General features: G+C 39.4%; 1 protein-coding gene across 7 annotated transcripts in view; it reads left to right on the forward strand.

The window, feature by feature from the left end:
- The window catches only part of LOC119017747 (protein diaphanous homolog 3-like), a 170,003-nt gene that overhangs the window by 77,757 nt on the left and 64,512 nt on the right, over positions 1–27,734 (forward strand). For all 7 annotated transcript variants that reach the window (XM_037094715.1, XM_037094720.1, XM_037094721.1 and 4 more), the window contains 3 exons: positions 5,049–5,178; positions 12,079–12,203; positions 17,552–17,716. In XM_037094715.1, coding sequence (XP_036950610.1) covers positions 5,049–5,178; positions 12,079–12,203; positions 17,552–17,716 — 420 coding nt within the window. The remainder of the gene's footprint in view (positions 1–5,048; positions 5,179–12,078; positions 12,204–17,551; positions 17,717–27,734) is intronic.

The following is a 27,734-nucleotide window of genomic DNA, read 5'->3' on the forward strand; positions in this document are numbered from 1 at the left end:
CATAGACAGGCCTCCTCTGCGCAGTGATAGGAGATGTTGCAGAGGGGGGTGTCCATCCCCGAGGTGAAGTTCAGTGTGTCCAGCTGTAAGATAGCAGTGTTTCGCAATGTCGTTGCTCAGAGTGAGACATACAAATTACTCTGTTGTTGGTTGTAAAATTCAACATAAGTGCCTATATTCTGTCCCAGCTACAGAACAACAGAAGAGACAGTGGTTGCATTTTTAACGAAAGCGTGCCGGCTGCAGTTCGTGTTAGCTTGTATGTATGTGCTAACCACTTCACATCAGTCTGCTTCAGTAAGGAGGGTCAGTACAAATCTTGCTTTGCCTCGACACTGACCCTTGTAAAAGGATCAGTCCCAACCATACCAGACCCAACAATTGCACTTGAGCCACAGGTAAGTGTCGCCGCGGTTTGATAGTATTTATAGTTGCCTATGAGTATGTTGACTCAGCTGGAAATTGGCTAACTAGTTAGCTCCACTTCGGACTGCTATGCAATGGCATTTGAAGTGAGTTTGATGCTAATAATATTACGAGGGAGCTTCGTTGTCACAGTAAAAGTATGGAAATGTGCAGACTGGAGACAGAGACGATGCGAACAGTGTCCAAGAGTTTGGAGACTGTGTTGGAGACATTCACAGCTTTCGCTAGCTGTTAGCCAAAAGCTACATGGTAGTAACTGTAACATCATTCAGACACACTAACCATTCTGAAACGTCCTGCTGCAGCCGCAGTCTGTATTTCTTCAGGAGCTCTCCTTCTGGGTCCAATTCTGGGTCAAACTAGTATTGTTGAATGAAAACTTCTCTGTGTGCCATAGAGATACATCCACCATAATTTAGCATTTAATTTAGCATTAGCGCATGCTGCCGCTAGCGTAAGCAGCTTCCTTTCCCAGAGAGGGGCGTGTAGCAGGCTTAGGTGCAGGCACAGAAACAGCTTGCTCTCAGTAGGGCTCAGTAGAGCAATTTTTAGACAGCTGAAATTCAGGACCACGGATGGATTGGGGCAATGCATATCAAATACAGTGTTGCTGGACCTCTGACAGCTGTGTTAAACTGATGAAAAACAGTATAATGTGGGACCTATAAAAGATTCCTATCTTTTTATTTAGTGCTGTCTCTGGATACACTAATAATCAAAAACCTGAAGACTGATAATGCTAACTTACAGTATTATTTTTAGAGGTGTGGAAATGGATCGTTTTAACAATGCATTATGATGCAGACATAGACGATTATGCATCAATGCAGTGACACTTGATTAATAATTAATTAATATTAATGTAATCGATTATAGCCTTCTAACGTTATTGGTTGACTTTCCTTGACATTGTGGCATATTAACTGCTTGAGATAGTACAGTGAGATGTGTTGTCACTGCTGACCTCACGCATGTAACACCAGAGTATTTGCTGTCAGCTTCTCAATCTCAGATACATAATGTGACTGTTTACCTACATTACACAGAGTCAGAAATGGCGTCAGTGAAAGCTCCAAATGTGCACGTCTGCCGTTTGGTGAGTAACTTAAGTCGTGTAAGACTCTCAACCAATCTGACAGTTAGTACTGGAAGTCATTTGATCAAACTCTGCTGAGTCCTGCCACTTTTTGGTTTTGTTTATCTCGATACATTTATCTGTGTGTCACTTTACTGTTTAAGTTTGACACACTTGGAAGGACTTTATGGTGCATTCAGGTGCATGTCTTGAATTCCGAAATTCATGGCACTGACAGGGAAGTCATGGGTGCATTTCATTTTCATTTCCTTTTTTTCTTTAGTTGAAATACTAAAAAAAAAAAAAGAATAAAAATAGATACATTTTACATCTGTTATGACTTCTTTGTTCTTTCACTACAGCACTTTTAATAGTTATATCTAAAAATAATTATAATATCCACTTAATTTCTGCATTGTGATCAGTAAACTCAATTGTATTTTTGTACAACAGGTCGCAAAGTATTTAATAATTCATTACTAAAAACTTGAGATGTGAAAGATATGATGTTAATGAATTGAAAATGAAATGTTGATTTGTTATCGGCAATTGTTCCGGACCCCTGACCCTAAATAAATCAGATGCAGAACTTTGAGTAATATGTTTCAGAACCCTTAATGCAAAATATAAATCTCTCTCTGTGTATCGTATGGAGTGTCTGTGTTTACATATGTGTGTTTCTGTACGTGTTAGCCTCTCAATGTGAGAGTGTTAGTTTTTGACTTTTTTTTTTTTTTTTAAACCACCTCGTCTGATCCCTGTCAGTGATCCCTAAAGTGGCTGCTGTGCTTAGAGATTTTGTTTGAAACTATTTCATTTGAACACTATCAGTCCCACAAGAGTTTTTTTTAAAAAATTTTATCTGCCGGCGTCTATCAAAGCAACCCAACCCAGGGAGTACTTTATTCTCATTCTCCTGTTCAGAATAGATAACTGAGGCTACTGCTAGCATCCCTTTGGAAGTTCACACACCCTGCAGGACTACCCATGCTATCGTGGGGCAGAGACATACCTATACCTGTGGATCTTCTGTGACAAGAAGAAGGAACTGCAGGTTTTCCTCTGTGATAGTGATGGTGAGAACAGAGTAAAATCCTGGAGTAGTAAGAGACTTATCCACTGGTTACATTACAGCTGTTGGCACACTGCAGTTTCCACAGTAACAACCACTGCAGCCATTTCTCACTGCCATCTCTCTGCCCTGTTAGACTGGGTGCTCATGTTCATAAAATGCCACTGCATGTGTGCACACAGACATGGATTCATACATAGGTTATCAATTAGCCTGAAAATGATAGAATCAACGATTAGAAGAAGAATGTGTTGTTTAGCGCATTTCAAATGCTGCTCTTCTCGTGTGTCAGCCTCCTTATCTCTGCGCTTGTATGTTATAAAACCAAGGTGTGAGTCGATTTCAGTGGCAGGATATACAGAGGAAGACATCACCTTTGTGCCTGCCCCGACTTTGACAACTTAATTCTACGGCACACTCCACAGCACAGGGAAATTGCACCCAGCCCAACTGGAAAAAAGCAAAATGTTTACATTGTCAACTGTGATTACCATCCATCTAAATTCAGAGAGGGACCTTTTGTGAGCGAGCACTTGAAGCTTTTGAAAAAATGGGAAAACAGAAATGAAAAGAGAGATGAGAATGTTTGATTAGAGGAGATAATACAAACATGATTAAACCCAGCGGGGCTGAGTACACTGCTGTCTACCAATAGATCACCTAGAGAGATACACAGCAACGCACTCCACAGGAGGGATGTTTGGCGGGGATACTGAGAGACATCTTGGAATTAGACTGTAAAAGAGTGATGATGGAAATTTATCAGAGAAATTGAAAAATTGTTGTGTGCGGAGGAGAGAGAGGCATGAAGCGCAGGAGAGGTCATCACATTGTGAGTATGTGTCTGCTGCATGTGAATGAGACATGAAATCATCTGTAGCGCTTTCAACACTTCAACAAATGTATAAAGCTACTTAAGGTTACTGCATGAAGGTCAAAATCCATTGTCAACTCCCCACTGTTTACAAGACAATATTTATAAATAAGTTCCCATTCACGCAAAGGGAAAACACTAATAATTCCACGTGGTTTGTTCTCTCATTTACAAGAAAACCCCGATTTTATCACCGAAAATGATTTTTTCTAAAAACTGTGGCTTTTGACAGTATATTCTTATTCACAGGATAACAGAAGTAGATGTCCATAAACCCCTCTGCAATTATTTTCCCATCTAATATGACAACAAAATGAAAAAAATGTTTTGAGCCTGGCTTTATCACATGATCTGATTTCGTTTTTTTTTTAAATGTGTGCAAATTAGCGCATTTTTAATGAGATAAGGCCTCATTTGGATATTTAGACATTAAAATACAAAAAACTTGCAATGCATTTTTTTTAGCTTAACATGAGTAATGAACTGAGAAAGTTTCATGGTGATATCTATTTTTTTTTTTTTTTTTTTCCCTATTCACCTATGGTGTCTCGCCTGAAGCCACTCACATTCCTAGTAGCCTTCACTGCACTTAATGATGTTGACATCTTAGGGTGCTATCAATGGTATAAATGAGTTCCTCATACCCAGAAGCTTGGAAATACATATTTGGTTTACATTTCTATGACATTTAGATCCTAAGATACACACATTACACAATACCCTTTCAGCAGGCTGAGACGAAAAGGGGCAGTTCCCATCTTTCTTCAGGTGTCTTCTATCTTCATTGTATGTAATGGGAAAGGGGGGAAAAAAAACAAAAAACAAACTAATAACAATACATTTAAAAGATTATGTCGACATTATTCTGGACTATGAGATGGAAGGGCTGAATGGGATTGGACTTAGAGTAAGAAGGATTCTACAAATTCATATAAATATATGAGAGATGGAACATTACCTGTGCAGCACATCTATCTATAGGGTTAGGGTTGGCGTGTACAATTTTTAAAAGGAACATTTCACCCGAAATACAGATGAAAATTCAGTCATTATCTAGTCACCAATGGCGATGGAAGGTCAGGTGAAAACTTTTCTCATCTGCAGCACTCTCCTAAACAGCTCTGCCAGCATAATCTAAGTCTCTGGATGTCCTGAGATCCAAAATTGATTTGGAAAGACATTTTTTTTACACCATTGATGCATTGATTGATGCATTGATTTCAGCTAAGCAGCTACAGTAAAGATTTTAGCTAAAAGCTAAAAGATTTAGCTTTAGGATTGAAATAACATCTAACATCTTTTCAAAGCGATTTGAAACATGTGGCTTCTGGAGACTTTTTTTTTTTTTTTTCAATTAAAACAAGTCCCCAGTTTAGGAGAATGCTGAAAGGCTGTTTCAATTTGAAGCTCCTGAAATGTTAAGACCAGGGAACATAATGAACTGAATTCTACTTATCCTTTAAGTAACCACTAAGTGCGAAATGTGCAGTTTTGTTGCACGGTCTATAGAATCTATTTGTTAATAGTGTGTTGACACTAAATTATCTAAAATAGTTAAATAAGTCTCCATGTTTAACCTCTGTATATGTGTTTTACTCCAGCTGAAGGACACTAAGTCAGCAGACCAAAAGACCACATTACTCCACTTCCTGGCACAAGTATGTGAGGAGGAATATCCAAATGTCATCAAGTTTGTTGAAGAACTGGAGCACGTGGACCGAGCTAGCAGAGGTAAAACACAATACCACCCATATGCACAAACCTACTCACACACGCTGTTATGCTGTCCTTACAGTTTGGGTGTATTTGCCAGGTCTTTTAAAAAGAGACAGTTTTAATAATCGCTGCACATAAACAAAAAGCCATCACTGTTCACCTGCAACATGGTACAGCGCATAATTTGTTGTGACTCCTGAGCATGCACAGATCACTCTAATTATCAAGTAGCAAAGTAGTTGTTACTTGATAATTAGAGAAGAGATTTTTAACGCTTCGTCTACCTCTCACTTTCTCTGAGGCGATATCACAGTGTGATTATTGCAGTTATTTTGGTTTCCTGCCGATGCCAACTTGAGTATTTTAGCTCTCTAGATGCACAGGGATTTTCATTCACTTTCTCGGAGAATCAACATCCCTGCCGCTTAAAGATGCTAAATTAGCACTGACATAGGTTGACTGTCTTTGAGACAACTTGGAGGGCTAAGGTCATAAGAAGAGTACATCCAAGATGCTCTGTTTCTTTTTATTCTCTGTTTTGCAAATCGGTGACGAACAGTTTCTGCCTGGAAGTCTAAAAAGCCAGCCTTGTTAGCTTTGAGTTAAACAAGAAAATACTTTTATGCTTTCTTCTGTTCAGTGCGCTTTTAGAAGAGGGGATGCTATTAAAACTGACAACTGCACACCATTTTTTGATATTTAAAGAACTTTCGCCTCTTGTTTGATAGTGGCCATTTTAGCTGTCTCGCCTGGCATAAACAGTTGTGATGGCAGTGGTAAATGGCAGTGGTAAATGATTGGAAAGGTGAGCCTAATGAAAATATAATGAGCTGTGTGGGTGTTCTAGCCATACAAACTACTGATATCATAAACATTATTTAACAGGTGTTTCATTTAAAACCAGTTAAGTCAGACCATCAAGATCCATCAGCATTCAGGGGGAAAAGACTTTTACCCGAGCTCCTGCAAAGTAATATGGGGGGAAATACTGGGTTCGAGATCGCAGAGCCCAGACACAGTGGTGTCCTCCAGCATGAAAAAAAAAGCTTCATTAACCACCACCCATTTATATTATAGTGCATCAGTATCGAGAGAGGCATTGAAGGATGTGGTTTGGAGAGGTCAATGCATAAACAGAACAGCCTGTTTTAGCGAAGGTCTCGCCACCTAGAAATTGAGCGTTCTTCGTCTTGTGCATTCCTCTTTTTTTTTTTTTTCACTCTCACCTTCCTACTTTTGTAACTCTCTGGGGATTTTTCTTGGATTAGATGCTTGTTGATTCTGTAAACATGCATTGTATTTCACCAGTTTAGCGTTTGATCTATGCTACACTCTGCTCATCTGCACTGCTCTTTGAAAGTATCATTAATCTTCTGCCGTAGTGCATTTGCAAGAGTTATAGGCTTATTTTTCAAGAGAATACTTCAGGTCGTGTCTACAGCTCTGATGAAGAACAATAAATAGTTTGAATGTAGTTTAAGTCTTTACATCTGTTTAACACAAATGTACTTTTCACGCCTCAGGCATCGTGTTTTAAGAGTTATCAGTCCATATGTCTATGTATCTGTTTGTTCTTCAGTCCCATTTAAATGAACATGATATCTCAGGAACGCCTTGAGGGAATTTCTTCAAATTTTGGCACAAACCTCCACTTGGACTCAAAAATGTATGAACTACTTAGAATAGCACTCAATAGAGAACACATCTCCACCAAGGCCCACATGCGCCTTGGAATCCATCAAGCCTAATCCAGTACTGAACTCGATAGCTCTGGGTCACTCTAAATTTTAAACTACCCATTACTGCGTCTGAATAGTTTAAGCTCACTTATTGATACTAGCTTCCTAAATGCACCCGTCTTTTACCAACAAGATCCATAAATGTCCTGAGAAATGAACGCAGAAAGACTTGTGTTTAAGAAAGCTGGAAAACATTTCTAGACTCCCTTTATCCGGATCAGCACCAACAAGTAATGGGGTCTGTTCTGTGCTTAGAGCCATCCTGCGTCTGAGCTTCATGGAGATCCATTCGGTGTAGTAAATAAACAAGGGTGAAAACACAACCTCCTTGGTGGAAGTAATAACAAAATGTCACAAACATTTCTAATCAGATAAAGTGATGAAGTGCTGACGTTTTCTACCCAAAGGTCAAAGGTCAGCTTCACTATGACATCATTATTACACCATTACTCCACTCCATACCCTAAGAGCAGGAGGGGAGACTGTGGCCATATCTCACATTTGGCCAGATACTGAATTGGTGACACTAATCTTGGGTGACCACCTTGTGATTGTCGAGATCTTCTGTGCTGATCTAGATTTGTAGCCTCTTCATGTTCTGTCAGAATCAGTTTTATTTGACATATGTGTGTACACATACAAGGCACTGAATTAGCGTTTTGTTTCTCTCAGTTAACTTACACACTCCTAGACATTCAGTAGTCTACCACAAGATCATAGTTTATGCTCATACTGACAGCGACTATTGTTGTAAGGAAGTACAGAAACCATGAACTTTTTTCACATTTAGCGCCAAAGAAAATTGCTTTTCTTTTTCATGAAAACAAATTACCAAGCCAGTTAATCAGTTATCCAAATATTTGACAATTACTTCAAGTTCTGACAACTAATTGATTCATTGTAATTTAGTATCAACCTCCATTTCACTAAAAACAACACATATTACCTCCCATTATATTTCTTCAAAGCCTTCACTACCTACCTATATTGTATGACCCTGGATAGACATGGAGACTGAGGTTGTTAATTTTACGTACAGCCATGCACACTAACACCCAGACAAACAAATTCTCACCCACTCTCACCCAGTCTATCTAGAGTATTGTAAAGGTCATAGGCAAGCAGGGACAGGCTGGGTGGTCAGAGGAGACTCTGTCGTGTTCTTTGTTCATATTGCCATTGGCAGCTCTCAGGAGGAAGTAGTGAGCAGCAGTCTGTGTACAGTATGTGTGTGCGGTCGCAGCATGTTTCTTGCCGCTCCAAAGAAGATTTTACCCACCCTACTGTTCCCAGCAGGGGGGAGTGAGGCAAAGGGTGAGCATGAGGAAGAAATAGAGTGAGGATGAAATGTGTGACTTTATTGTTTGGACTCTTCCTTGTAAGGACCCCTCTAGGTTCTGTTGGTGCTTTAATAATCTGTGGATAATGATGCTCCTGTTGAGTGTTTCATTTCACCCAACTGTGCTGCCTGTCCACAAGCCCTTGGCCAAGATTCATAAGTACAAAGGTGAGATCAATCGAAAGTGCAATGCTTGGATCTCACTTCAAGCTCTGTCCATCTCCTTACTTCATGGACCTCAAGCTGGGTATATATTTGCATTTATATAGATTGTAGTTTTTTTTTTTTTTCCCCCTGTGCCAATGTCTTGCTCTGTGTTTCTGTGCCATTATGAGATGCATATACTAAGTGTCTCATCTCTTCATATCTACTATTCAGACGCACAAATCCCATTTCATCTCTGCAAACCATGCTCTTGAGTGGCTTCCTTTTCATCAGGTCTGACAGCCATTCGGGAGGCCTGAAGACGCACTAAAAGGCTGCATTACATTCATAGACGCTAACCAAAGAGCTTACTTGAGCATGAAAACAGGGTTGGATCGAGGTAGCAGTAATGATTTGCGCTTCTTTTGCAAAAGCCGCCTCTTTTGACTATGTGCAACACAGCCTTCGTTTCCCCCATTGCCAATCCCGTCTCTCATGGAGGCAAAACTGCAGTTTAGTTCAGGCTTCCTTTGTGTCTGCCGTCTTATTTCTGCCCCTCTCTTTCCTTTCAGCACTACAATCATTATTTCTCCTGACACGGAGAAGCAGCCCTGGTGTGCTGCTTCTCTCTGTCCATGTATCTATCTATGTATCTATTTATCTGTCTGTCAATATCTCCCTGTCTCTGTCTGTCTATTTTTCTTGTCTGTCTGTTTTTTTGTTCTATCAATCTTTCTCTCTGTCCCCTTTCTATTTCTTGTGTCCCTCATCACAAACACACATACACAAGGCACAGCCACTCAGGTTTAAGTAATTAGGGTGGTGTGGTGCACGGTACTCGGTGCTTAGTTTGATGTTGAAATCAGACGTGGCGACATGGAGACCTGTTAATGTGCTCAACCCGGCTACTTCAGCTTGTAACTCTTCAAATACCGCCTGTCAACAGCAGAAACATCGATCGTTTGGAAAGCTATGCACAATGCTAAACAGACATGTTTTATAAATTTTACTTTGCAGCAAAGACGGAGGCGCTGTTTTGGTTCGGCTTCTGTTCTAGGCTTGTGGCCCTGAGGAGTCATTAAGTAATAATCAGAGGATCAAACTATATTGAGATGGTTCTTAAATATTTGGCTCAAGCCTTATTTGTAGTTTTTCCACATGAAGTCTGAGCAACGAGCCTCATGTTGAATATATATAGAATGAACAGTCTACACTACAACTTAGAATTCAGTGACCTTCATGCTCTTTTTGCATGTAGTAGGTGCTCAGCATGTGGAGTATGTGCACAGATTTCTGGCAGTGCAAGTCTCCATTTCCGAGCCTCTGGCACCAGCAGTCTGCTCCCACTTGTCTGTCAGGCTTTGGCCTAAGAGGGCAGATCTGCGCATTTTCCTGTCTCTTAATTTCCATACATCTAAGTATGATCTATAGTGGAGCTCTGTGTGTAGCTGAGCTGTTTGCAAGTATACGCGGTTGTGTGCCCACAGTCAGTCTCATTTATAGCACAGCAAGTTTGCAGAGTAATAAAAGGATGTCAGTGGGGGATTTGACCTCCACAAATATTCCAATTATTATTCTTCTAAAACATCCTATATCTGTCTGCAACCCCTCTAGACCACAGAGGCATTCAGGCCCCACTGCTCATAAAAATCACTCACGCTCAACACTCAGAAAGAGAAGGCAAGAGCAGGGTGACCAGAGAGAGCAGAGAAGACATGGAAACAGCCTTTTATGTTGTAGCTCCCTCTCTGCTCGTCAGCGTGCCACAGAGCATTTATTTTACAATTCTTAACTTGTAATATAACAGATGTGTGTTCATGTCGAGCATCAGCATAGTCTGTTCTGAAACACATTTCTGTGTATTTAACAAATCCAGCTGCTTCTCTTAGTCCCAGGTAGATTGTCTCTTGAAACATTTGCCTCAACTTTTGTCACCAGCATGTTTCCCCTTGGTCACATGCCCTTCCACCTGGGGGAGCCTCTTCACCAGGAGACTGATGTTCTGTTTTGCTCTCTGGTTCACTCTGACATGCTCTTTTTTCTTTTTTTTTTTTCTTTTTTTTTTTTCCAGTCAGTGCATCATCAACGCACTTTAATAATTTCTATTAACAGGCTGCCTGTTTGGCCTTCCTCCACCTCTGCACGCAGCTTGCACCTTATTCATCAAACTTTTGGTTGCTTGGTTATGCAGAAGGCTTTTGGGGAAAAAACAGATGATGATTAAAATGGAAATGATGGAGCAGGTGAAGTGTCATTTTTTGATTGTTTACTAAAATGCTTTCCGGACAATTTTATCTATCATACTAATCATATTTGGCATTGGTCAGATGTCTGGAAAACATTGATTATTTAGTCAAAGATTTGTTTTATTAGCTATTTTATGAGTTTTGACAGAATCCAAAGAATCTCTGTGAGGTGGCAATCAGCGCTGAGCCTTAAAGGGATATTCTGGTGTAAATTCCAAGAGATCAAGTTTGCAGACCACTAGTTGATGATGATGTCAGTGTACTTTAGAGTGAGTGTTATGGTGATATTTATATTATTGCAGTGTGTTTAGCTTTTCTTCTAAATCACGAGTGGCAGCATTAAAAGCAGAATTAAAAGTGCCACCTGAGGTACAACCAGGAGGATGCACAAATATGTAATTTATTGTACATAAATTCACATGCTCAGCTTAAAAAAATATTTGCAGAGACTACATTTACATTCCATTAAAGGTTAAGATTTTCAGAGAAATCAGAGAAACTCTACAACTTCTGCTGACTTCAAAATGTTTGTAGTATAACTGTCTAAATGAACAAGTGTGTGTGTCAAAGACAGTATATTTCATCAGTAAATGGGGTTTATACTATAAAATCAGTGAGAAGCTTAGAGACATAGAGGCACTCTCTCTTTTTTCCTTTTCATATGGCATGTATTAGGATCAAGGGACATTTGAAAGTACTTAAAAATAAGCGGCTTATGCCTTTTTGTCAAGTAGGGTCTAATCAGGGTAATTTAAGCCATATGCTATATTCAGTGACTAGCTTAAAGTGTCAGCCATGACCAACTTAACTGAAAGTTCGGCTCAGTGTTCGCCTGCTCTCCCACCTGCATCATCCATGCACCTGTTGGTAAGACTAAAGGCAAAGGATGAAGGAGGTTTTTCTATTTCAGCAAACACTTTCATGCTTTCAGGCTGCAGTTGTGAATCTGTTGCTCTGTTTGTGCTACTGAAAAGCTACAAATTATGTTTCAATTTATGAGCAAACACGATATTTGCTTTCACTACAGTGTGTTTGTCAAGAAGGCATTGTATTCTTATATCAATTGAATGGTTTACGACTTACACATGAGTATATAAGAGCCACAGAATAATAACACTATGTATTGAACGAACCCTGAGTTGATGTTTATTTTTTCCTCAGTCATTGTATATTCCCATGGTGTTTCTGGCAGAGTGTAAGCTCATAATAAGCATGCTTTGCAATTGAGCTGGCTTCTCTCTCATTTTCCCTGTTATTTTTTTTTGTATGTTGTTTTTCCTCTGATGCTTTCAGAGCCTCAAAATAATAATGCACTTTATTGTACCTGTAATTGAGTTGTCTTTTTTTGTTTATTACTGCTTCTTTCTTCACATTTCCTTGACACGTGGCTGTGTGCTTTTACAAATGTCTCTGTGTGTGTCCTGATATATTTGGATGTGTGTGTCAGTATCTGCAGAGAATCTGGAAAAGAGCCTCAGGCAGATGGAGAGGCAGCTGCTGCAACTGGAGAGAGACCTGGAGACTTTCTCCTCCCCCGATGACCAAAACGACATGTTCTTCACTAAAATGGCTATATCCTTTACACACGCATGCATTCACTCACCAGTCTAGGGAATTATTCAATGGGTTTACTGTAGTGATTCAAACGGTGCAAAAGTTAGAGTAATTTAAATTTATGTGTCAACACTGCAGTGCTGCAAAGGGTTGCAAAAAGCAGGTTTTCATAGCTTAACAGAACGTTGAACTTGTTGTATGAAGGGAAGGTACTCTCAAGTCTTTGGTTAATCATATACCCAATACAATACATGTCTTTAGCGTTTCACATAATTAAATACTCATGCTGTGTTTCCTTAGTTTACATCATCTTCCACCTGGATTGAAAAACTAAAAGTGAAACTAGTAAAAGTGACGATTTTGGTTAAATCACACATTATGTTGCGTGTTGAAAGTGTGTCATTACATACAGTAATGTGTGTGTATATCCCAGCCATGGTATATAGCATGATAAAGTAGTTGTTTGGTAAAGTCAGTGAAGAAATGGTTTAAGGTAACTACAGTGTAGCTTCATTGTATTTGTTCAATTTCTGCCTTTATTTGGAGCTTTCGTATAAAGAGATCAATTGCCTTACATAAGACAATGAAAGTAAAGAGACTTTGGCAATTAAACTAGCATTCTTTCGAAATGGAAGGCAGATAAGAGCAGATAAGAGCAACCATTTGTAATAAGTTTTAACAGGTTTTAAGGTTAACTGGTGCAAATACATAAATACCAGCATGGATTCAGTTAGTTCATTGTAAAAATAACACAAATGAGAGTATGAGGGTATGAGGGTATGACAGACACCAACTATCCGTCTCATGTCACATGAGAACGTGATAAGCAGTCCTGCTTACCCAATAATTTTACCTTGTATGGCGGCTTGAATAGTGGGAACTCCAATCTAGCCCACCAGATTATTTTACGCAGCCTGTCCCGAATATACGCTTTCCCCAAATCTCTACTGGTGGACATATTTTGACGCACAGTATTAATACCTTCGTTTCGCCCAAAACTATTAATTCATCATGAATCGTTGAAGAAAATGCATAATATGCTGTTAAACAGAAAAGAAAAGAGACACCGAAAGTCCTGCTTGTCTTGGTCCTATGCATACAGTACACATACATGTTTTCTTTCCACTGTTGATGTAGTGAACAAGTGAAGAGTGGCATCCCACTCTATAGTTCGTTTTTTGTGCCAGTGCCCCTTCAGCTCTTGTTCTAAAGGAGGCTTCACACTGAGGGCAACGTCATAAATGAGGGGAATGGTTCGAGAGGGCGAACTGAGACAAAGCCTTCCTCGTCTTTCTGTCACTCTCTTGCTCTCTCACAGCAGTAGTCATTGTTGCATGTTCCCACAGACAGAACAAGAGCAATTTAATATGTTTAATTCAATTGCCATTTTATGAATAGGAAACAAAAGTGCTAATTCACCAATGCATAAATACATAATTTTTCTTCATTGTTACCTTGCCCACTTAGGATATTCATGTTCAATGCTGACAACTGTCCATATCTGTGTGGCAGCAGTGTTAATTATTTACTGTCCGCTGAGGTAGCAGTTGACAGGCCTGTTTCAGACCAGGTGTAAGTATGTGTTCAATAACACACCCTGTACCTAGCCCCCTTCATGTAGTTTTGATCAATAGCCTTGGGCTGGGGCACTGATGGCTTGTGCTGTAGTAGTTAGCAGTGAACTTGAGTGAAAGACTGAAGCTTCACTGAGAATGGATTTGACAGCTCTGTCTTTTACAGCTTTGCTATCCAGTGCCAGGTGGACTCCACCAAATGTCTGATCTTAGCAACAGTGATTAAGAGGTCCATCAGATTTAAAATGAAATCTTAATTCACTGAAACCAAAAACTAAATGTCAGCTAGACAGTATACATTCAATCATCCACTGCATGAAAAGTGGGATTTTCGTCAGTATGCAGCACTGTAGATAGACTGAATTAGGGAGATTTTCGGGCGTTTACGGGGATGAAAATCCCACTTTTCATGCAGTGATCAGGGCTCAACTGTGCCAAATACTTGATAAAAATGTGGTATGATGTCGTAGCCAACCCCTGCCATCCAGATACAAACCTCACAATCCACACTGTGCTCAGGTTATTGGGACACATGATTCAATAGAAATCAACTTTCTTTTTTTGTTTTAACCCCATATACATTATTGTATTGTATTGTATTGTATTGTTAGATAAGCATTATATATATATATGTTATGATACATTGTTTATTATTATCTTAGTATTATAAAATTTCATTATGTTTCCATCCACTAATATTATGCGATTATTAGGAGTTGGTTCATGGAGTTAAGCAGTACGTTATGTCTATAAAATAATGTTTAAATCTGTGTTTACATACCTTTGTTTCACTCTGACAGTGGCATCATTTTTCCAGACAGAAAACCTGAAATGGAGCAAAACAGTAGAAAATGTGATGTAGATACATTTTGGTTTGTTTCTCGTATTAATTTGTGGACATTCACGTCAGACCACTGAGAACCAATAGCTATTTTTTACATTATGTTGCTTTGAATTATCCTAAATCACAAAACTGACATTAATGAGCGTAGCAGTTGTGTTTATGAAGATGTCCAGTCATCCACATCATACATCACGTCTTTCTAAAAGTACTTGATCAAAGACAAAGAGGGATTTACTGTTTATTTTCTTCAACCCCTTGACAGGTGATACAATCACGTTAAAATGTAAGACATCATAGCTCCACCTGTAACTGGTGAAGTGTGCTGACAGCATCTGTTACCACAACAAGCAAACTCTACAGTTAAAAGCTAAACGTGAGATGCCTGCAGTCACACATAGTGACATTGAAAATTCCATTATCACTTCATGTGCCACTCAAGTGTGCAGTTACTGTGCCTGTCTAGTGTTACACTTATGAATGTGTGCTAAGCCTGTGTGGGTGGCAGATTACAACAGGAGGGAAAAAAAAAAAAACAGAAGCAGGATGAATAAATGAATGATGGGGGAAGGAAGTGTGAGGGGAAAGGAGTATATGGTCAGTAAGAAAGCAAGGGAGCACAGAAATTGTTCAAAATGAGCTGCGGTGGATCGCTACTTTCTCTAAGATGGAGAAGAAGTCAGGTGAGATATTTTGCACCCCATGATACTTATCAACCATGGCTCTCAGCTATTTTTTCTTTTCTTGCTCTCTGTTGCCTTCCATCACCTGCTCACGCTTTCCTCGTGCCTCTTTCCCCCAAGCTCCTGCCCTGGAAAGATATTACTGACAAGTCAATCTGAGAGCAGTGCCCATTGAACAGCATTTACCCAGCTGTGAATAGGTAGTCCCATCCCCGGCCAGATTCAGCGGAGGCCAGACGTCAAATAGGTGCATCAATTGAGCTATAATGAAGGGGCACAATAGGAGCCAGTGATGCTGCCAACATAATTGTGCTACCACACAGACACTGTTGCTTCTTATCTGCCATGAGACAAGGATGCTGGGGTCATTTGCAGGCCTGCTAGTGAGGGACAAATCATTTTCTTTCTTTTCATTGATTTACACAGACAATTGCCCAGACTTTTTCCAAAAAAGCAGATTTGTTCCAACAGTTTCAAACTCAGATTTTATTTTCTTGTGCATCAAAAGTTTAGATTTTTGTTGAGCAGTGTCATCATGTGGAAAGCACCTTTATCCGATGTGCTTCAGAAAACAGAACTACGAACACGAAAGAGCTAATGATGCAGCTTTTATATCAAATCATTTTTGATCAGTAAATTCATGCTTGCTAGATTTCCAGATTGAGTGTGTTGTGACTTACTGTAGACTTGTTTAACAGCATGCCCTCGGAGTGTGGGATGTGTGTTGGCGCTCTCGCTTTCCACCTCTCTTTGCTCTGACACTGACACCTTATGTTGACACAGCTATTACCTATTTGTCCTCAGCCACACAAACCTACCAGCATAGCAGAACTGTCCTTTTGCTTTGCTTAGTTTAACCAGGAGGACCTTTAAATGCTCTTCAATCTTCCATGCTAGTCAGTTTTGGTCAGTTTGTACAAGCAATCTTAAAAGCAGCAATATTTGCTCGACCTCTGTGTGTTGTGACAGACATCCGCATCTGTGAGGATGAGCTCTTGACACTACGCTAGGGACATTTTATGTGCAAAGACATGTTCCACAACAAAAGCTAATTTTGGTATGGCTAAAAAAAGATGAACATTGAATGTAAAAATGTGTAAAAATCTGTGGGCTTATTCATTAGTCACAAACTTCCTACATAGTTTAAAAATGTGTGGAATTTGATGAGACTAATTATCAGTCATGATATTGTGAAAAAACAAGGCATGAAGATAGTTTGAAAGAAATACAGCAATTTATGCGACATACAACACAAAATAACATGAATAACCAAACATTAAATGTTTAACAATTTATGAGTTACGCAGTGTTTTAGTTGTCAGAAAGCTTCATGGACCATCTTTTCTGCGGAAGGAAAATGTACCTTTTTGGTGGCTTTTGTAATTTCCATGGACGTATTGAATGAACAAGGCAGCACTGAAGCTGTGAAAAAATAACTAACTTATATTAACTTTATTATATATAAATGAGACAAATATGGATAGGTACAATAACATGACAATTCATTCAATATTGAGGGACACTAAGATGATTATACCAGCTAGTTTACCCCTTCATTTGTTAGGGATCTTTGGATGGTGGAACGTCGCCCAGCTTTCTGCATAGGAGTGGCATATAAAAACAGAATGTACAAAGTTAAATGTTGTTTTTCAAACAGTGTATTCACATAATAACTAACTGTACTCTGATGTCAAATAAGGTCTGAAAAATCTGGAAAGATACAGAATTGAAAATGAAATTGTGCAGGAACCCTGAATTATAATCAGATTGGATTGGCTTCCAAATGACCGTGGCAGAGATGGTTGAAGTAAAAATAATTGAAAGTCTGAGTGCAGTTAAAATTGGAGTGGTGCATGACATCCATGGCAGCAATTCTCGAGACTTTGTTTTCAGAGTAGAATGCATTTATTTATTGTAGTTTTTCTTCATATGTGTTTTTATTTGCAGTTAATATTGTGCATGTCAAAATAAACCAACAAACAAGATTTGAGTCACTGATGCTGTAGGCTGCACGGGTCAAAGCAACAAACACACTTTATTAGTAACCTGACTGACGGTATCAGAGCTCTGAATGCCAACATCAGTTTACCACTGACTGAGCTTTAGATCCTTTAGAACTTTAGATTTAGAGCAACATATGTGAATTCTTTCATTTTTTTCCCCTAGATATTGATATCTTGTCAAATGGGGGAATATTCTTCTCACAACATTTTAATGAACAATGAATGCGGGATAGAAGCGATGTTGACCTTGACAGCAACCCCTCACAGCTTCAGCAAGGTTGCACGGGAGCAGTATGGCAAGCTGGTGATAATGCACAGCAATATGGAGACGCTGTATCAGAACGTGCTGGAGTACTTTGCCGTCGATCCCAAGAAGACCTCGGTGGAGGAGCTGTTCACTGATCTCTGCAACTTCCGTTCCATGTTCACTGTGAGTATTCAGTGCTATAGATAGACCCAGAGGAGAAACATGAAGGCTGGTTTGAGCATGTTGTGTGGAAGTGAAAAAAGATTGCAATGTTCATATTTGATCCAGATGGGGCTAGCTGATGTTGAGTCTCAGTGGGATTGGCGTTACTTGGATATGTTTTTCATTACAGAAAATCATTTGATGATTACATGATGTATAATATAAAAAGAATGATCGGTATCACAGTTTAGCTTAAATGACATGTGCCAGAAATGTTTTTGTTGTTTGTTGAGGAATTTGATAAAATGGCGTGCCTATTCATTTGGAATTAATTCCATTTTAAAGGCCTGATTAGTAATTGTTTTGAGCTGCATGTATGTTCGTCTTTTCTCATTAGTCTCAGGAAATAACCCTGTTTTATTACTTTTTTTGTGTGTTATACAAAGCTGAGGTTAGCAAACCATGAACAGCATCTAAAAAAGTGATAGTTTGAATATTGTTGTCTAGCTTTGGAGATTCATTTTGCCATGAGAGCTGGTCCATTCATTTAAAAAAAAAAAAGAAAGTGGTTGACAATGCTGCATCTTGTCGTGAACAACCGTGTGTACCAGAGAGCACAAGACATGAGAATTGTTTGTTTTTAAATTTTAAATCATTTTTGATAACGCTTTTTCTTCATTTATTCACGTGTCAACACAGAACCTCGGCTGTTTTCCACATCATTGTGGTATAATAAAAAGCAGAACAGTGCCAGTCCTGTGTACTCCAGTCCCACCCAGACGTTTATGTCATCACTAAGCTCCGTGGCCTTATCAGTCTGGTGCTACTGTGAGCTGTGGCGCTGTGGAGACCCACTGTGTTTAATCAGCAGGATTAGTGGCACAGGCCACTGGGTGCAACAGATAATAGTAGCTAATTAGCCCACTAAAGTTCCTGCCCTGCCCCCCAACTTAATATCTACCTCATACACACAGATGGATTTCATGCCTCTTTGCCTTTTTTTCTGCATAGTCATAAGTTATGCTTTAGATTGTCTTGTACTCCAAAGATTTGTCTTTACATTTGTGTAGTTTCTGGGGAGAGTAGTGGAGGTGCATTGCTACTTTTTTTGTTAAGCTCAGAATTGAGAAAGTAGAGATTCTCATCTATTGCAAGCTTTGATTGGCACTTTGAATGTTTTCTATGATTTATTCATGGTCAGAAATAGCATTATAAGGTGAAGGAGGCTAGAGATGCACTGAAATTACAGCACAGTACATTTACATTTACATTTCAGGAATTTAGCAGACACTTTTGTACAAAGTGACTTACAATAAGTACTTTTGTCACAAGAAAGAAGCCACAACATTTCACCATTGATGAAGTAAAAAAGAAAATGTACAGTACAGTAACAAAGTACAATGTATTCTTCTCACAACACAATTATGAGTATAAGTTACTTTTTGACAGTTGATGTTTGTCAGAAAAGTTGAGATCCATTTGCTCCTGCCAAACACAAATACAAGTAATGGACATCATACATAGTCCTGAAATGATTCTGAAATATCGCAAAGCTTTGCCTACTGGATATATTAAAGTTCAGGAGCTTAATGACGAATGAATGAAAAATGTTAAATCAATAGAAGCTTTGCTGAGCTGAGGCCAAGAGAAAGCGGGGTAGACTTTGGGACTCAGGCACTGAGAAGCTAGGCAAGTCTCCTTACTACCAGCTTTAGCAGTTTTTTTAACTGCTTAATATTACAAACAAAAGAGTCAACATATAGTAGACATATTTAAAACTGTTCAAAAATCTCTTGTCAGATTAAGAGCTGGGTATTGTGTACAGGCAACTGGAAATGTTTACCTTAGGCACAACGAAGTGTCACTACAGGAAGGTGATTTTAGAAGAAAAAGCAGTTTTTTAAACTGCTCTGTTTAAATCTGATTGTAAAGTAACTTCTTGTAGGTTTATGGATCTAACCTTTTATAATGGGGAGCTGGTCCAGTGCCTCCTCGACAGGGACAAACTCAGGATCTAACACGTTTAATGCAACAGGCAGTATAATAACTGTATACTAATTATACAGTAAGTATAATTAGTTATTTCCACCCCTGACTTTGTTCTTGATGGTTTTATTTCCTCTTCTGTGACATTTTAGTAACATTGAGCCATAGATTTTATGAAACAACTTTTACTATAACCTTTTTTTTTTACATGACGAAAAGGATTTTTCTTTTGGAAAGTAACTGCTTCAAAAGCCTTTTTAGCCTTGCAAACGGGTGGCAAGGTATTTGCAAGCCAAAAGCTTTTAAATGTGCCAGTAATGTGACACATCAGATAAACATGACAAACCAATGCTGTCAGTACATGTCTGTTTATGCGCAGATAGGCCAATAGCAGTCTACAAGGTGAATATCTGCCAATGCCAATGTTGGGTCAATAAATTGGTGCTCCTTATATGATATGCAGTTTTGGACTGGGCTCTTTCTTGTTCTCCTAAATTCACCCTTCTGTAGTAACACTTTGTTGTGCCTAATGTAAACTTTTCCAGTTGCCTGTACACAGTATATACACAGCTCTTAATCTGACAAGAGATTTTTGAGATTTTAAATATGTCTACTCTTTTGTTTGTTATATCCTTATTAATTCTACATGACCAATAAACTAACAATTGTCAGTCTTTGGAGGTTCAGTATTTTTTAAGCAATATGGTATGGTAGAAATGAAACAAAATGCCAAACTGTGGGGCATTGCAAGTACAGTTGATCTTGCAACCATATTTAAAGGAGGCTTATGATCAGTTTAGGTTAATAATTTTATTTCCGGTTACTGCTAGAATAGGTTTACATGCTTAAATGCTCAATAAACACACCACTTTTCTCCTACAGCAGCACTGTGTTCCCCCTTCTTACTGAAATACTCTGGGTTCACTCCTGTCCTCCATTGCGAACAGTCTCCTCTGATTGGTCAGTTCACACATGCCTGACCCAGCACTGCTAACAACAACAACACATGTCAAACAAGCCACTCGGCATAAATAATGTAAATGTGTGACTCTGTGACATGATGTGAGTTACAGGTGTTTCAGGAGCAGTTTTTTCTGTGGGCGAGAGGAGCTTCGCCATTTTAACTTTGAACATCTGTGACATGCTGAAGAACATACACTACCGTTCAAAAGTTTGGGGTCACATTGAAATGTCCTTATTTTTGAAGGAAAAGCACTGTACTTTTCAATGAAGATAACTTTAAACTAGTCTTAACTTTAAAGAAATACACTCTATACATTGCTAATGTGGTAAATGACTATTCTAGCTGCAAATGTCTGGTTTTTGGTGCAATATCTACATAGGTGTATAGAGGCCTAGTTCCAGCCACTATCACTCCAGTGTTCTAATGGTGAAATGTGTTTGCTCATTGGCTCAGAAGGCTAATTGATGATTAGAAAACCCTTGTGCAATCATGTTCACACATCTGAAAACAGTTTAGCTCGTTACAGAAGCTACAAAACTGATCTTCCTTTGAGCAGATTGAGTTTCTGGAGCATTACATTTGTGGGGTCAATTAAACGCTCAAAATGGCCAGAAAAAGAGAACTTTCATCTGAAACTCGACAGTCTATTCTTGTTCTTCGAAAAGAAGGCTATTCCATGCGAGAAATTGCTAAGAAATTGAAGATTTCCTACAACGGTGTGTACTACTTCCTTCAGAGGACAGCACAAACAGGCTCTAACCAGAGTAGAAAAAGAAGTGGGAGGCCGCGTTGCACAACTGTGCAAGAAGATAAGTTCATAAGAGTCTCTAGTTTGAGAAACAGACGCCTCACAGGTCCCCAACTGGCATCTTCATTAAATAGTCCCCGCAAAACACCAGTGTCAACATCTACAGTGAAGAGGCGGCTGCGGGATTCTGGGCTTCAGGGCAGAGTGGCAAAGAAAAAGCCATATCTGAGACTGGCCAATAAAAGAAAAAGATTAAGATGGGCAAAAGAACACAGACATTGGACAGAGGAAGACTGGAAAAAAGTGTTGTGGACGGACGAATCTAAGTTTGAGGTGTTTGGATCACAAAGAAGAATGTTTGTGAGACGCAGAACAAATGAAAAGATGCTGGAAGAATGCCTGATGCCATCTGTTAAGCATGGTGGAGGTAATGTGATGGTCTGGGGTTGCTTTGGTGCTGGTTAGGTGGGAGATTTGTACAGGGTAAAAGGGATTCTGAATAAGGAAGGCTATCACTCCATTTTGCAACGCCATGCCATACCCAGTGGACAGCGCTTGATTGGAGCCAATTTCATCCTACAACAGGACAATGACCCTAAACACACCTCCAAATTGTGCAAGAACTATTTAGAGCAGAAGCAGGAAGCTCGTATTCTATCGGTGATGGAGTGGCCAGCGCAGTCACCAGATCTGAACCCCATTGAGCTGTTGTGGGAGCAGCTTGACCGTATGGTACGCAAGAAGTGCCCATCCAACCAATGTGGGAGCTGCTTCTGGAAGCGTGGGGTGCAATTTCTCCAGATTACCTCAACAAATTAACAGCTAGAATGCCAAAGGTCTGCAATGCGGTAATTGCTGCAAATGGAGGATTCTTTGACGAAAGCAAAGTTTGATGTAAAATCTTATTTCAAATACAAATCATTATTTCTAATCTTGTCAATGTCTTGACTCTATTTTCTATTCATTTCACAACGTATGGTGGTGAATAAGTGTGACTTTTCATGGAAAACACAAAATTGTTTGGGTGACCCCAAACTTTTGAACGGTAGTGTATATGAAACACTGATGGCAAGGAAAAAACAAACAGAAAGGTATATAGATTTCCTTCAAAGCTGCATAGGATATACACCTTTTTTTTTTTGCCTAGAGGCACAAAATGTTTAATTGTTCCTGCCCTCCTCCCTTCTTACATGATCGAATTCACCCCCTAACACTTGGATGTCACACACCCTGATGTGCTGGCTGCTGTATTTGGCATTTAACCTTAGACTGAATTAACTGCAATATCCGCACAGTCCTCACAGGCACAAATAACCACACAGTCAGAGAAAAAGATTCCCAGGCGCTTTGCTTTTAACCTGGCTGTTCCTTTACTTTCACTTATGTTATTGATCCCAGGACTTCTCTGTGTTGGGAGTCTTTGCCTCACTCAAATAGCCACAGTTCACTAGTTTCTTTGTTTAGAAAGCAATGAGACCCCGAGTGAATCATACTGAACCTCAGCATGTTCCATGCATTAATTTTATACCAGTTTTTAATAATGAGAAGAATATATAGACTTTATATTTTATGCTGCAGCTGTCGTCCCTTATATTTAAGCTCCATGGTTCAGGCTTTATTTTTGCAGTAAGGTTTTGTGTCCTGACCAAACATAACAGTTAATGACTGTGCCAGTGAAAGGTGAACAAGCCAAGTGTTATAAAGACCGGCATTATGGTCAAAACTCCCAAGGTAGCTATTTATTCCCCTGTGATAGGTCAAGGTGTAAGCGGCTTACACCCTCAGCAATTCGTTCAAATGGTCACATCACACAGACATATCTTGGGAGAGCCAAGGCTAGGTCGGTGAACGAAGGCATACAGTAAATCCTCAGCACCGTAACCTCTCGGTCAAATCTGTGTCAGCGTTTACCCTGCCTTGCCAAGGCCCATGCTAATAGGGGCGTGCAGTCTATAGACCACTGCCTGAAGCGAACTGAGCCTTGAACTGTGTGTCTGTAGTGTGCATAAAAAAGTGTGTGAGTGTGTGTGTGAGCGTGCATGTTTGTGTGCGTCTGTCATTTTGTGTTGGCAATTTTTTATAGGGAAAGCTGCTTAGCTTTTTCACACACAAAGATGTACGTACACACACACACACACACACACTCGCACACACACATACAGCATGCTCAGTCACCCGTAGGAAGGAGACCCAGGGCGAGGCCGCACATCTGACAGGAATCCAATTGAGCGTGTCTAATGGCGGACATCCAGGAGAGGAGGAGGGGGAAGCAGACCTGCAGTGATGAAGGAGAGCGGAGGGCAATTTCCTCAGAGAGCTGGTTCTGTCTCTCTCTCTCCCTCTCCACCTCCCCCAGCTCAACATTACAGTAAAAATGAATGCTTTGTCAGACGGCAGCGATCACATGACTCTTCACCTTTTTTGTATTAGCTCAAAATCAATGTTTGCACAGTTCTCATTATTTTTAATACTTAGATGATCCTTGCCTTCAATGTTGAATTAAGATTTAAAAACAAATGAAACTTTCCCTGTTTTTTAGTCACTCAGTTTATGTCCACACTGACTCCTCTTTTCTCATATTATTCTGTCACTAATTGGTTCTGTGATTTAAGGAGGCCACAGGGCCTTTCTGGCTATGCTCATCTTCATTTTTGTTTTAACAAAGTTGTTTTGATGTAATGTTCTTTGGCTGCTTGTTTTCCTGTTGTGTTCTCTTTGTGAAGTTTAAGAGTGATCCTCTCTAAAACAGGCCCACTTGTTGTATTGACCCGTTATTGACTAGACATTGTTTTTCCTGTCTGCTGGCAGCAGTAAAGGGTGCAGTTTTAAATAAGATGTCATTTTGCTTCTACAGACACCCTCTGTGGACATGCCTAGCCATGTTATTAAAACCATCTGCCACTTGTTTATAGCTATGCTAGTGACATCACTTTAGGAATGACAATGTTGTTTGCTTGGTTGGTCTCAAAATTGATGGATTCACATGAAGTTTTGGACAAATATTCATGGTCTCATGAGGATAAATGCTACTGACTCTGGTGCCCTGACTTTTCATTTAGAGGTACCAAGATTACATGTTTTCAAATTAAAAATGAATGAAAATATTCATGACTATTGAAAGCATTTTAATAAAACTGCAAATATTCAAGGTCTCTAGAGGATTTCTAAATCACTTTGGTGACTATTCTTCGAGCAGCACCACCAGGTCATTCATGGTTGTCGGATGATGTATCCTGATGACTGTTGTGAGCTCCTGTCTTTTTTTCAAACACCTTCAGTAAGTTGCCATTTTTTGGTTATTAATGACATCACTTGCCAACTATGGCAAGGCTTGTTGGACAGTTTTAAACAGACTTCCATGGCTGTCTCAGGATGAATTCTGTTAAGTGGTATCAACTGAACTTTTATCTATGACTATCATCAATAACTTGGTTGAATTGGTTAACTTGGTCTGTCCATCCTGAGAGAGTGATCACTCCTCAGTGGCTCTTCCTGAAATTTCTTCCATATTTTTTCCCCCGTTAAAATTATAAAATGAAATGAATGAATATGCCAAGTTTTTCCTCACTTGAATTGAGGGTCTAAGGACAGAGGATGTCCTTAAAGCCCACTGAGGCACTGTGATTGTGATTTTGGGCCACACAGCTAAAATCAATTTGAAAAATGTATTTGATTTGGTTAAAGCAATTTCATGTGACTTTTTATTATCTTAAAACAGCACCAAAATGATTATGATGGTACAGTGTCTTGTAATAGGGTGAATGGTGAGTCTGTCAGAGCCACTCTGCCACATCAATTTCTTCTGCTCTATGTAACTTCAGTGAGAGGGGAAGATCCCAGCGTTACATACATGCTTTCTTCAAGATGCAGGCTTAAAACACATAACATCGTTATGACGTTGTGAGTTTTGTTTATAGTTAGCACTCACATCACGTCCGATAAATTGTTACAGACCTGGGATTTGTATTTACGACAGTGGTGTTGCACTTAGAAGCACCAAATCACACAACATGCCATTTTTCTACGTATTGTTGCTTTAATGGCTACATAACTCCCCTGCAAAACTAAATAGTTTGCCATCATCCTCAGCTGTACTTAATAATTAGCAAGTATTAGCATGCTAACATTGCTAAAGTCAGAATGTGAACAGGTGAAACACAGTGGCTACTTAACATCAGCATGCTAACATCATTGTCAGATGATTTTTTGATGCACCACTGTACCAAAGCGTGGTTTCGCACAGCTGCTGTCTCTTGTTTAATAAAAGGTTAAAAGGTTATAAAACGTTCAAACAAACTTAGTCTGGCTGTCTTATTATTGGCCTAAATGTGTTAAGTGCAGTTGTCCTATGCATAATTTGTTTATTGGGCATCTAGTTGTTTTACCTTTTTTTTGACAGAAGACAAACAAATCTTTGTTCTTCTAAAATATGTGGTTTGTAAATAATCCCGTCTATGAGGCTGTTGAAAGTGACTCTAAATTTCACTTCTGACTAGACCACTGCTCGTATGTAATTGTTTTGTATTGAGGGTAGACACGGCTCTGTTTAGTTGTTGGAAGTGCAAGTCTGTTTACATTCTGTTTTCGTAATTGAATCTGGCTTTTTAATGAGAGAGCTGCTTGATAGTGAAGAGTGGAAGGACTGTCTGAGTTTTGACTAAGCTCACATTAGGCATCCATCACAGCTGTCTGTACTTGTAACCTGGGATCACTTAATTGTTGAAAATGTATTACGTGTCAGCACTCTTGTTCTTCCCTTTTCTTTTTCCTCATTTTCTCTGCCCATAATTTACCAGATTGGATGCCCATTAAGAATATAGTCATTTGTGAATCAGTGGTTGCCATGAGCAACCGACAGTTTCAATCCATCAAATCAAAGTTAATTTTGTGGAGGACTTGGTTTCATTTAAGAATAGCTTAAAAATAGAGCTCTGAGTAGTTTCGGTGTGTCTCAGTCATTTGGTATTCATCTTCTCCTCTCTGCTTCTTCAGCACTCTCCTTTTTTTCCTGCTGCAAACCTGCTGAGTGGTACACATCAGCGTCATTAGCTGCTATTGTCTTTTAATGTAAGAAAGTTTGTTGTTTAAAGTACGACTGCTAAGCTTCCAGCAAACAAAAATCTCCTTGCAGTCTGTAGTAAGAAATACAGGAGGTTGAGCCTTTGCTGGATAGGATATGCTGCGCAGTTGGGGTGCTTTTTACTGCTTACATGCAGCCATACTCTGGAGAAGAGAACTCAGAATGAGAGCATTGACTCAGAGTGGTTTGAAGAGTTTAAACCAACTCAAAATTGTATGCTGTTGTACCCCTAAAATTAGTGTTTGTGAGAGGAGCTGTTTCCCTTTATTTCAAGTTGCTTGTTAACACTGAAGAGACTAAACTGATTTGTTTTGAATTCAAGTTGACTATATCATTTCCAACAAGGGTCACTTGTATGCAGACTTAATAAAACGCTGTCAAATAAGCGTTTGCCCCTCTTTATTGTGCTTAGTTTCTATATACTACACAGTTCCCATAGTGGGTGTATGTGTTTCCATTCATGTTGGTTTGACATTATTATTCTTCCACTGACCTACCTGTCAAGCCCGACTGTGAATCATGCAGGAGGAGGAGAGGCGAGGCAGAGGAGGAGGAGTTGGGTGTTTAATAAAAGCCCAGACTTCCTTGCTTTAAATGACTGGCTATTGATCAGGATGGCAATCACGCTAGCACTCACATATACGGCCCGTCTCTTGTGTGTGGCATTAGTGAGCTATCGACACCACCGCATGAGTTTAACAGCCCTCTGGCACAGGGATTATAGAGCCTGTGCCTGCAGGCATTGATGTACAGTGGACAGTATACCTATAAAATAATTCTTCATAGGCGGGCAGAATGGAATTAGTGACAACTTTGTCGAGTTGAGAATTTGGCTACTTTGTCTTGAGCAAAATGTCAATAATTTTCCAAGACATATCTGTCCCGGGAACTACTAGGAGCCAGCAAGTTCTTGCTTGCAGTCTCAATAAATGTTGTACAAGCTCTTCCAGTCTCTACCCTTGTATTTCAACAGTGAATGCCATGCATTGTTACAAGCTGCAGGCCAATTGCTATTGAGCCATCTGAATGAATTCGATTTAAAGAAGGGACCATGGCACAGAAATTAAAACTAGTACTTGGTGACTATTTTAACCATTAATTCAGTTAAATTAAGTTAAAGGTTTTATAATAATAATTGCGCATTATTAATTTGTCAACTCCTGATTGGAGTTTGCCAAAAGCATTTCCTGAAAAAAAAAAATGTACGGTTTGAGCTCTTATTTCTTTGCGGAACATAATTTGAGTCGCACTACATTATCCC

Source organism: Acanthopagrus latus, chromosome 4 (genome assembly GCF_904848185.1).
Source record: "Acanthopagrus latus isolate v.2019 chromosome 4, fAcaLat1.1, whole genome shotgun sequence".
Lineage (NCBI taxonomy): Eukaryota > Metazoa > Chordata > Actinopteri > Spariformes > Sparidae > Acanthopagrus > Acanthopagrus latus.